Here is a 12,464-nt window from a genome sequence, read left to right on the forward strand (position 1 = left end):
CAAATCAATAAATCAATTCGTTCCATTATTACAATAAGAAAATACACTTTCAGAGTAGGGGTTCTTTTGACAGAAAACGAAACCAGAAATAATATTGCAGGGACTCTGTCACAACCTAAAACTATTAGATTAAATATGTTTGCATTACAAATGGTTGGGGTTAAACATTCATAAGAAATGAGCACTAAGACTTGAAAGATAGAGGGAGAGATGAAGGAAAAGAGGAAGGAATAAAAAAAGAAGGCAGTGGATAGATCCAGATGGGCTCAAACCCAACTCAGGGGTGAGATTAGCACCTCTCGAGAACAATAAAAATACATGGATTTAATCAAACCCAAAAGTGTAGGTTGGAACCTGAAAAGTGGCATTTGAAACTTAAGAAGTCTTCAGCACTGACTGAAGAGAAAGGAGACCAGACCACCCTAGAGACCCTCTGTAGTACTCACACCACTGACTGAGAGCACCTGAATTTAGGGGCTTACATGGACACCCTTCCTTCCTGCAATGGTATTTGTTCCTTTTAAAGCTCTTAGAGGTGACAGCAGCCAGTTTTCACATGGCCTGATCACTCCTGACCAACCAGATCACTAACACTGGATCTTGCATGAAAAACATAAAAACAAACAAGAAACAAAAAGGAGTAAAGGACTCCAGCCCTCAGGACTACTTTTTCCAAACTCCATTTTCCCTTCCCCAGTTGTAACAAAATTGCTGCCTCCACGGCCCCAACTTAACAACATTCCCTGGCAGCTTTCCAGACATCCACCACTAAATCAGAGTGCTGGCAAGAGGATATGGGCAAGGCTAGACAACCTGTACAGTCATTCTTCATACAAAGGGATGTAGCTAAATTCTGGTTACTCCCATTATAGCCAGCACTCATATTAAAAAGTAAATTGAGATTGATTTCAGCTGGCCCAACTTGCTTGGACAATCAGGTTGTCCAAAAAGAGGGGATTTTTTTCCCTAAATTCTAAGAATTTGTTACCTTTTTCTTCTTGACCAATAATTTTAATTCTTAAAAATTGTAGAAGTTTAAATTTAATATCACCAGCAAAACCTACAAAAATATTGGGTGATAGCAACCCTTAGAACTTATTCTAGTTTCTGACCAAAGACTCAATTTCTCAAGTCTTCAAAGTTGACCACCAAAAAATAAATAAATAAATAAATAAATAATGTGTTTTCTGCAAAAACAACATGATACCCAGTCCCTGCCAAAAGGAATATAAGAAACAGGCTCATTTGGTCATTTTTATTGTTGCAAGCAGTGACTGACATGGAGACAAATACAGCCTTGAACATGTTGGCTCACTCCTCCCTAGCCTCAAGGCTCATTCACTTCTGGCCTAACACCAAGGGTGTGGCTCTAGACAGGAACAGGCAGTAAGGCCAAAGTGTTCTGCCTAAGTTCTTGAAGGCCAAGCCCCAAATCAGACTTTCTCTAAGAGTGTAGTCCCACTGATTTAAGTGCTAAATACAGACCCTGGTCAAAACAAAATGGGTGGGGGCGCCTGGGTGGCTCAGTGGGTTGAAGCCTCTGCCTTCGGCTCAGGTCATGATCTCAGGGTCCTGGGATCGAGCCCCGCATCAGGCTCCCTGCTCAGCGGGGAGCCTGCTTCCTCCTCTCTCTCTGCCTGCCTCTCTGCCTATTTGTGATCTCTGTCTGTCAAATAAATAAATAAAATTAAAAAAAAAAAAAACAAAAAAAAAACCAAAATGGGTGAGGAGACAAAGCGAAACTACATATTTTGTCTTCAGAAGTGCTCAGCTTCCCCTTTCTTAGCCTTATTGGCATCAAATACTTCCAAACTTCTATTCTTCCCTTTTCTAAAAAAAGGTGACTTGTTTCCTCTGAAGGGAGCACTGTATTCATTTCTGTATTCCATAACTTACCATAATGCCTACACAATAAATATTTGTTGGAGAGACAGCAAAAAAATTCATATGGCTTTAAGAGAAGTAGGGAAATGAGAGGGAAGCTAGAGTAGATCTAAGATGAATGTAAGAAGTGGGTATATTTCCATGGTAATAATGATAAAGAGGATTGGAAGGCCTAACAGCCTCGCCATCTTAGGAGGCTTAGGTTGACCTAACTCTAAAAGGATACAAATAGATCTGGAGACAAAAGTGAGAACGTTTAAAGTGCATTAGAAGCAACCAAACACATACTCTAACCATAAAGCACAATAAGGAGTAGGGGAAAACTTAAGACCCTTCTACCTTTTCCTAATAGTATCCAAGAAGAATTAGAGGCAGTAAACGGTTTGACAATGGATGAGAAGACAGTTTAGGAAAAACGGCATTTTCTCTCAGACAGTTGTTCACTGAAAACATGACTTTGTGCTCTAAGCATCTTAAATGGGAGATAAAACAAATGGGAAAAATCATGTCAATAACGAAATAGAAATATAATCAAACTACCTTGTTTACTTGTTTCCCCTGAAGAGAACAGACAAGAAAGCAGATAGCAAGTCACTCAGTTCACAATCACACAGAAATGTTCTAGGTCCATCCTAAACAAAATTCACAAGATACCATTCTCAACCTCCCTCAGCACTCTAAACTGAGTCCTCTGGGTTTTGGGTGAATTACCAGCCTAATAACCTTCTTCAACTAGAGCATTATCTCAAAGTGGAAATCTATAGTTTATCATGAAAATGGAACTCAGTACCCAATACTCCATCATTTTCCAGAGAAGCTGGCTTTATTTTTTCTATGTATCGTTATTAACAATATTTCTTGAGTATCTGCATGGCAACTCTTTAATAAGACAAATTATCTATTGAACAAGACATCATCATCATTGCCATTCAAGGGTTTCTCCAGTCAAGAGTTTCTCAGAGTTTAGAAGACTGCCCATTATTGTTGCTCTAATGATGTGATAAATACATATTTTTTTCTTACAAAGAAGAGTATCACCTTTCTATTTTCTAAAGCCTCTTCGTTCTTCAAACTTCCAGCTTCAGCCACCCATCATTGCTATCATAATTGCCATATAAATGCTAGCAGTAAAGAGGGAAGTTATTAGTTGGGCTGTGCTTCTGTCCAGGTGAATGAGAAAGTGTCTAGTAAGTAAAAAGTCATAAGATGTTAATCAAGTCTTTTTTTTAACCAAAAATACATGCTTGTTTTTGTGTATTTGAATTACACACATGCTATTCTTTAGAAAGGACCACAAAATACACAAAGATTCCTGAAATAAAGAGTCAACCTTTCCCCGATTCAGAACTCAGTATTAAGAGTCGTACAAAATATGTAAACTTGTCATAAGCTGCAAAAAACCAGATCCTAGTCCAGTCAGTAACAATATGCAACAGATTCTTAAACACATTTGGGAAATTTACATCTAGGGCTTTCCCCAAGGCATAAAAATGTCCAGTCTATAAATGTATAATTGACAACTATCTCCAGTTACTTATTTAAAAAAAACCTTTTCAATCCCCGTAAGACTTTAACATGAAAAATTGAGGCTCACTCTATTTTTATACTTGTCCTAATATCAGATCAAGTTTTTTTTCTTACAAAATTTAACAATATATCAATTATTTCCTGATGTTTTCAATAAATGAAAATATTTATGTGACAATTTTCTAAATAAATAGATTTACCTACCAAAACTCAAAACTATCTTGTATGTATTCTCCTCTATTTGGCCAACTCTTCCATACTATCTTGTCAGGAATCCTGACATTCAAGATCACTGAGAACATTGCTGCTTTTTAAAAATATGATGTCATCTGAGTCCTGGATGGACTTGATCTCTGGTAATTAATTTTGTATCTTTAGATTCAGAGTATTCTTAAAATTTATTTCTTATCCTGATTGGGAGCTAAGTTGTCATGCTAATCCCCTCCCTCTCCAATGCTGCCTTTCTTGTAGTTTACAGTCTCTTACGGCCTTCCATAGTATAGGCTTTGCCAGCAATCTTGGGATCATGTTCTGGCTCCTTCACTTAGTCGCCATGTGGCACTGGAAAAAGCATTCAATGTATCTGAGTCTCAGATTCCTCACCCATAACCTGGAGGTAATAATAATCTCTTCATCTCAGAGTTATAAGTATCTCATAAGATAATGTATGCAGTTACTTAGCACAGTGCCTTGTGTCAATCTCATGTTGAAGGCCTGAGAACTTTAGGACCTTTACCTAATTAAAGGCTTCTTTGGGAATGAGCACTTATTCAAGTCTGTCTTCTCTGCTGGGCTCTATGAACGCAAGGCCTGGGTCTGACTTATTAACCACCGTATCTACAGGCTTAGCAAATACCTTGTCATTATGCTAAAGATACATTTACTAAGTAAAAGAACAGGTGACTGAGAGAATGAATGAAAGAAAAGAATGAATGAAAGCCCTTAGGAAGCCACTAGAAAGATGCTGTCCTTGGGTTTGGGTGCAAAGGTGGGAAGGCAGGGAGACTCACAAGGGATATACTAAGGCCCTCACCATCTCAGTTTTTTTTTTTTCCATTTTATTTATTTTTTCAGCGTAACAGTATTCATTGTTTTTGCACAACACCCAGTGCTCCATGCAAAACGTGCCCTCCCTATTACCCACCACCTGTTCCCCCAACCTCCCACCCCTGACCCTTCAAAACCCTCAGGTTGTTTTTCAGAGTCCATAGTCTCTTATGGTTCGCCTCCCCTTCCAAAATTTTTTTTTTTAATAAACATATAATGTATTTTTATCTCCAGGGGTACAGGTCTGTGAATCACCAGGTTTACACACTTCACAGCACTCACGATAGCACATACCCTCCCCAATGTCCATAGCCCCCTCCCCGTCTCCCAATCCCACCTCCCCCCAGCAACCCCCAGTTTGTTTTGTGAGATTAAGAGTCATTTACCATCTCAGTTTTGAGGCTTAGTGTCCACAGTGGGGACTTCTCTAGGACTAGCATTGGGAAACTGAGGTCTTCAAATACTTGGAAGATGTGCACTTATGACTCAAGAACAAAAAACTGTAGTTTGGTCCTAGAGAAAGTGTTCTGGCCAAGCCTCAGAAGAAAAACCACATGGTAACTAGAAGCAAAAATAATACCATACCCAGATTTGCCCAGAAGTCACAAGCTAAAAGATATACTTAGCCCAGACAGAGCATGGGAAAGGGTGTGCCTCACATGTCTGTCTCATGTATTAGACCATGCCACAGCTAGTCAGGGCATTTCCAAATGTACACAATGTTGATATTACACTTTTAGTTTAAACTAAAGAATGCAGTATGTGGTTTTAATTCCCATGATTCAAGGAAGTTTTTTCTAGTCCCCAGAGGAAAACCTAAAATCTACCAATACCCATTACAACAAAGGTGGACAGAGAAGACCAAAAAAAAAAAAAAAAAAGAGGGAGTAGGAAAAGAACATAGTAAAAGGATCAAAAGAAACCAGATAATACATATGGAGATATTTTATAACCCTACACACTTTATACTGCATCTTGTCCCTAGAGGATGCTTAATAAATATGCTTCATAAGCTAATTAATATGGACAGAGGGATGGAAAGAGAAAAGATGAAGAATTACAGAAAACTAGACAATGCATGTACAGAGCTAACAGAAGTAAACTAAAAAAAGACTGGAAGAGGAAGATGAAAACAGTAAGAATGAATGCCAAAAGGGAGGAAAGGAAGGAAGGAAGGAAATGGTGGACTGGGTAAAGAAATGTGTGTATACAGTGTATAATATGTGACTGCACGTGTCAGAGAGTCAGGGAGACGCTGAAAAGAACATGCTTAAACTAGGGCTTAAAAGCAAGATCATTCATGGGAAAAATTTAGTGTTTACTAAGTGTCCCATCTCTTTTGAGACTTTCCATACCACATCTTACATCACCCTCTTGGGCTTTAAATTTGACTGCTAACAGGGGAAATCTAATTTGTATATTGTATCTAATTCATTTCCCCTTAATCCCTCTATCCATTTCAAGATGCTTTCTTGGAAACAGGAAATTATATTTTAACAAAATTAAACCTATAAAATACCATATTGCCTTAAACTTTAAGGTAGATTAAAATTCAACCCAAAATTTAAGAATGAAAGAGTAAATTCAGCAAAAATATGGTTCTTAGCCCAGAGGTATACAGCCTTATGAATTTGGGATTATGTGTTTTCTGAGAAGTGACCACAGTTTAAGTATAAATGACTAAAAGAAAAAAGAGAAGTCTGTGTTGTCTTTGAGAAAACAATTATACGACAGAGATTTGTTGAGTTACCTATGCTCTGTGAAGCAAATTCAAGCTACATCTAGTAAAACTGTTAACACACTTTAAAAATAAATTGTATGACATATTTAAAAAGACTAGTTTATATATAACCAAGTTTCTTAATCTTTCAGGATACTCCATCTGTGAGAAAGGAACTGTTTTAGGTGAGGAAATGTTTTCTTGCCTCAGTCTGAGCAGCACCACTTGTATTGGCTTACATTTTGGGCTTCTGTGTTAAATTTTGTTTAAAAAGCATTCTGAAGAAAAGACATTATAAAACCATCACATCAGATGATCCCTCTCTCAGCTGCCTATCTTCCAAGAGGAGGGGACCCAGTACTCTTGCTTTATCCTGCAAATTCCCATCAGGAAGCTGCTGTCTCACCCCATCCTTCCACCCACCATTCCCAATCCCTTTACCTTAGGCCCCTCTTCCCTGTCTTTCTGGGGCCTGATATTGATCCTGCCCTCTAATTTCTGGCATTCGCAACCATTTATTCATGCATTGAGCAAGTATTTCTTGGGCACCTACTTACTATACACTAGGCATTGTTCTAGGAACGTGTTATATATCAGTGAGCAAAACAAAGATCCCTGTGCAGTTTGCATTGCAGCAAGTAGAGATGGACAATAGAAACTTGCTTAGAAAATAAGCAAGTTTTGGAGTATGTCAGATAGTGATATCTGCTATGAGAAAAAGAAAAGGCTGAACAGGGTAGAGGGGATTGAGAGTAAGAGGAGTCATATTCTGACTAAGAAGGAGGATTCGTGGCTCCATTCCCGCAATTCCATGTAAGAAATCAACCTTATTCCATCCTGGCCCGTGATACCCTATCTTGGCAGTGACCTACGATCAGAGTTCTTGGAGAGTACGGTAAAGACAGTGCTCAATAAATATACCTCCTTGTTATTTCCCAGCCTCCCTTGCAGTTAGGCCAGGCCCATGTGGTTCATGCTGGCTAGTGAAACGTGAGAGGAAGAAGCAGGTAAAAGTCAGCATATCCACTCATCTAGTCATTGCTTTAATGTGGTAACCTTAGAGGCCATTAGTCTAGGCACCATGGGTCTAAGATGGAGAAGGCTGCCTGACCTAACATCAGAATGTGACATGAGCAAGAAATAACCTCCTACTGTTTACACAACTATTTCAGGGTTGGCTGAACTGAATCACAGCAGAGGCTCTCTGCGCCACTATCAAAGAAAGTGAACTAGGTAATTTTAACAATCATTTTCTGCCTTTTTGTGATAGAGAAAACTAAAAAGCATGAATTTTTACCCTTCATGGGTTGATAGAGGAATAAACGTACAGGTCTGCCAAGAAAGAAATTAGTAATGGGAAATCATATTTAGGTTGCCCTTTTAGGACTTCGTAAATATTCTATGAAATATTTTAAGCTAGTATTTTGATTCATGAACACAACTTACTTTTGTTGGATTCTTAGAACAGTAATATTTCATTGAAAAAATTACTTAGTAGAAAATATTGTAATTTGTTTTACCCTAATCAAAATATTTCTTGGGCAGTTCAAATTTTCCTGGCTATTCCCCTGACTTAAATCCCAAACTAGAGGAGTATTTTTTTCTATAAACATGTATTATAACAGCACTCATTTAAGAGATTAAAATATTAACAGAATCCAGGCAGAATTTATAGGTGAATGCAAAGTACAGGCAATATAAACTCTAAGCTGTGCATTGGGCAAATTTTATAATATAAATTTGCCTGCTCTTTAACTCATGGGATCAGTTAAGACCCTTGACCATATTTTTCTTTGATGGATTCAAAAGAAAACATTTGGATGATAGGCTCAAACTCAAAGATTCATTAATAAATAAAAGAAGGGCTACCTGTACCCCAATGTTCATAGCAGCAATGGCCACAGTCACCAAACTGTGGAAAGAACCAAGATGCCCTTCAATGGATGAATGGATAAAGAAGATATAGTCCATATATACAATGGAGTATTATGCCTCCATCAGACAAGATGAATACCCAACTTCTGTCATCAACATGGATGGGACTGGAAGAGATTACGCTGAGTGAAATAAGTCAAGCAGAGAGAGCCAATTATCATACGGTTTCATTGGGAGATGGAGAAGAGAAGTGAGTTGGGGGAAACTGGAGGGGGAGACAAACCATAAGAGACTATGGACTCTGAGAAACAAACTGAGGGTTTGGGGGCTGTGGGGAGCGGTGAGCCTGGTGGTGGGTATTATGGAGGGCACATATTGCATAGAACACTGGGTGTGGTGCATAAATAATGAAATGTGGAACACTGAAAAAAAATAATAAAATAAAATTTAAAAAAAAATCTATATGGAAATATTGGTATTCAAGGCCAGACATATAAGTGTGTAAAACTAGAGATCACTGAGCAATGGGATGAATACCCCAAAGATTCTCCCAAAGCTTGTCACGGTACCTACAGTCCTGCCACTAGTGGTTCTTCCCTTTGACTTCTGAAGGATTTTGTTTCTCTGTGAGAGCTTTAACAGAAAAGAAAAAGACCTAGCTGGAACAGAACAAGTAGAAATGGTTCCTCATGCTGAGGAGACGGGACTGGGTTGAGTGGTGTGAAGATGGTGATGAGGAAACCATGGTCTAAAATAAAGAGTGACTGATTAATAAATCAGAATGTTCTTCCTGAATACCTTCTACATTTAAGACATTATGCTGGGCATTTTGCATGGTACAGAAATACATGAGGCTGGATTATCGTCTTGGTGATGTCTGTAGTCTAGTATTTGGTCTTTGAAGATTTTATTTATTTATTTGACAGAGATCACAAGTAGGCAGAGAGGCGGGGGTGGGGGAAGAAGGCTCCCCTTTGAACAGAGAGCCCGATGCGGGGCTCGATCCCAGGACCCAGGACCTGAGCCAAAGGCAGAGGCCATAACCCACTGAGCCACCCAGGTGCCCCAGTATTTGGTCTTTGTTATGGAGCCAGAGAAGGGATGGATGGCTAGACCTAGTGTTAGAAATACAAGTGTGGCCTGTGTTCATGCTCAGCAAATCTGCACAGGACCCCAGGGAGGCCAAGGTCAGGCAAGGAAAGGGTACTGTGGGACCAGAGGAAATGAGATCTACAGAAGAGGGAACAAGGATGAAATGAACAATGAATTTATAAAGCCACTATCCCCTTGGTAAACATTTTTACTCTTTAGCGTGAGAAGAGATTACAGGCTTTGATGCCTGCAGAATTTTATGTCCTTCCACCAAATAAAAAGGAACATGAATTGGATTTTGGATAATTAGTTCTATTACTTTGGGTTTTGAGGTTTTTGTTTTTCTGTTTTAAACACTTACCATCAAATTTTGCAAGTCTGCTAAAGTCTGCTCCAAGCTCTGAGGTAACTGATAGTGCATGGCGGACTTTAAGGTTTGTTTCCCTGTGAAATTAATAGACACGACATGAATTTTTATACAGAACAGCCCAACAGCATCTTACATAAAGTAATCAGGCGGGAGCAGCACATGCAAAATCCAACACAAGAGATTCAAGAAATGCCCTTCAAATGTCATTCACACCTCTCAGTCAAGTGTACTCGGTAAAGTGGACAGGGCTTTGCATGCTCCTAAGAGTTGGCATTCCACACATGGCACATCTGTATAACAACACACAGTAATCTGTTTTGTTAATTTGAAAGAACAGAGGATATAATAAATATGGTTTCATTCGAATCCACTCAGACATCATGCATGAGTTACAAAACATATTAGGAATGGGAACACAGTTGCCAAATAAAGGAGGCCAGTATCACTCTGGAGTCTACTATCTACATAGGAATTTTAGTTGTAAAAGATGGTCATGGCTAATTTCACAGTAGCTGAAATTTAAATGGGAAAAGGAATACAGCTTTCTTTCTCATGGAGAATCAAGCCAAAAATCCTGTAAGTCTGGAATCATTCAACCAGACGGTAATTCGGCAGGTCACAGTGAGCTGGTCATCTTCTTCCAGGCAGAACCACACATACATTGGATGGATGGCCCTGTGGTATTCATGAAATGACCAGTTGTCATGATTCTATGGCCATTGTTCACACCTTGCATACAAGAGCTTGTCACACCAGTTTTCTCACTGAGTTCAACCTAATTCTCTTCTACTGGAGCTTAACATCATCTGTCAGAGTTCTATCTTTTTATTGAAGTGTTTAGCAGTGAGTTCATTCAGTCAACAAATACTGATTGAATACATACCATAGTCACCCATGAGATTCAGTGCTGCCCCCACAAGGGTTACTGTTCTCTTGAGGGAAACAAGTGGTAGGTAAAAAGCAAATATCACCATTTGTAAGTACATGACAAACCATGAAATAACTGATTTAGAGAACCGAGAAGCAGGCTCTCGAGAGGGCACTTAATTTAAATTTCCTGTAAATGAATTTCACAATGGTGTTAAGACAACATGAAATCAATCCAAGGAATACCCCTTGGTTAAATAGCTTTCTCCAGGAAACACTAATTTGGATATATAATTGAAGTTAATTTGCTTAATAGTAATCTCATGGATCACTAATTGCCAAATCTATCAGTTCCTAGGATGCAGAAATGTGTAGGGGTTGAGATACTCAAGAAGAACTTCATAATTGAGGCAGAAACTGAGCTGGGCTTGATGAACAACAGTGAGATAATGGTGTTAAGGTTAAAAGACCAATGTGTCCATTCATTTAAACAAATTTTTCAAGTAATTGAAACAGTCAGTGACCCCATCTAGGTCAGACAGCCCTCATCCTTAACCCAGCTCTCCACATCATGTCATTCAGCAAGGTTTATCATCATTTTAGGTTATGTCCTCAGGATTCTCTTCAATATCTCACTTCTGTCTTCAAATGTGGAAAATTAAAGGAAAGCATAGTCACACATAGGCCTTATCGATTAAAAAAAATTTGCCAAGACTCCTGATTAATATCTTGTCAAGTCATACTCTTTCTTCCTTAACATGCTTCATTATCTTGACTTCAAACTTCAAAAAGATTTTCAGCATAAGAATACCAAAAAATCCTGTGTACCCTCTACTCAGTTGCCCTTAATGGTAATATTTGCAAAACTGTATTACAATATCACAATATCACAACTGAAACTGACAAGTTTCAAAATGGGGAACATTTCCATCACAAGGATTTCTTAGGTTACCCCTTGTAGACACACCCACTTCCCAGCCCCTTCCAGCCCATCTTTAATTCCTGGTAACCACTGATCAGTGGTCCCTTTCTACAGTTTTGTCATTTCAAGAATGTTATATAAGTAGAATCATATAGTATGTGACCTTTAGTGATTGCCTTTTTTTACTCAACATAATTATCTGAAGATTTGTCCAGGTTTTTGTATGTATCAATACTTCATTTTTTTTTATTGCTCAATAGTGTTCCATGATATGGATAGTTTGTTTGACCTGTTAAAGGAAAAATAAGTTCTTTCTAATTTGTGGATGTCACACATAAGGCTGCCATAAACATCTGTGTACAAGTTTTTGTGTCAATATGTCTTCATTTCCGTGGGATTAAATGCCCATGAGGGAAATTGCTGGGTTATCTGGTAGTTGTGTGTTTAGCTTTTTAAGAAACTGACAACCTATTTTCCAGAGTGATGGTAGTATTTTACATTCCCATCACAATGTGTGAGTGATACTGTTTCTCTACATCCTTGCCAGTATTTGGAGTTGTCACTATTTTTAAGTTTCACCATTCTGATAGGTATGTATCTCCTCATGGTTTGAATTTTAATGTCCTTAACAGCTAATGATGTTGAACATTTTTTTTACGTGCTTATTTGCCATCTGCATGTCATGTCTGGTGAAATGTCCCTTCATATCATTTGCAAATTTTCTAATTGGATTGTGTTTTTAGGATTGAGTTTTGAGCAATTTTCATACACTCAAGATAAAAATCCTTTATCAGATAGATGGTTTGCAAATATTTTCTCCTAGTCTATAGCTTAATTTTTCATAATAGGGTCTTTTGCACAGCAATAATTTTTGAACGATTTGATGAAGTCTAGTTTATCAAATTATCCTGTTATGAATTGTGCTTTTTTGTGTCAAGTCTAAAAATTCTTTGACTAGCCTTAGATCTTAAAGATTTTCTCCTATGTTTTTCCCTAAAACTTTTATAGTTTTATGTTTTACATTTGAATTCAATTTCCTTAATAGTTACAGGGCTATTCAGATTGTCCATTTCATATCGAATTATTTGGGATAGTTTGTTTTTTGATGATGTGGTCTATTTCATTTAAGTTGTTAAATTTATGTGTATAAAGTTGCTTAT

General features: G+C 38.1%; 1 protein-coding gene across 9 annotated transcripts in view; it reads right to left on the minus strand.

The window, feature by feature from the left end:
• The window catches only part of ATP8B4 (ATPase phospholipid transporting 8B4 (putative)), a 289,860-nt gene that overhangs the window by 112,398 nt on the left and 164,998 nt on the right, over positions 1 to 12,464 (minus strand). For all 9 annotated transcript variants that reach the window (XM_046009963.1, XM_046009960.1, XM_046009964.1 and 6 more), the window contains exon 9: positions 9,507 to 9,589. In XM_046009963.1, the coding sequence (XP_045865919.1) occupies positions 9,507 to 9,589 (83 nt within the window). The remainder of the gene's footprint in view (positions 1 to 9,506; positions 9,590 to 12,464) is intronic.

The sequence above is a fragment of the Meles meles genome, chromosome 6, assembly GCF_922984935.1.
Source record: "Meles meles chromosome 6, mMelMel3.1 paternal haplotype, whole genome shotgun sequence".
Classification (NCBI taxonomy): Eukaryota; Metazoa; Chordata; class Mammalia; order Carnivora; family Mustelidae; genus Meles; species Meles meles.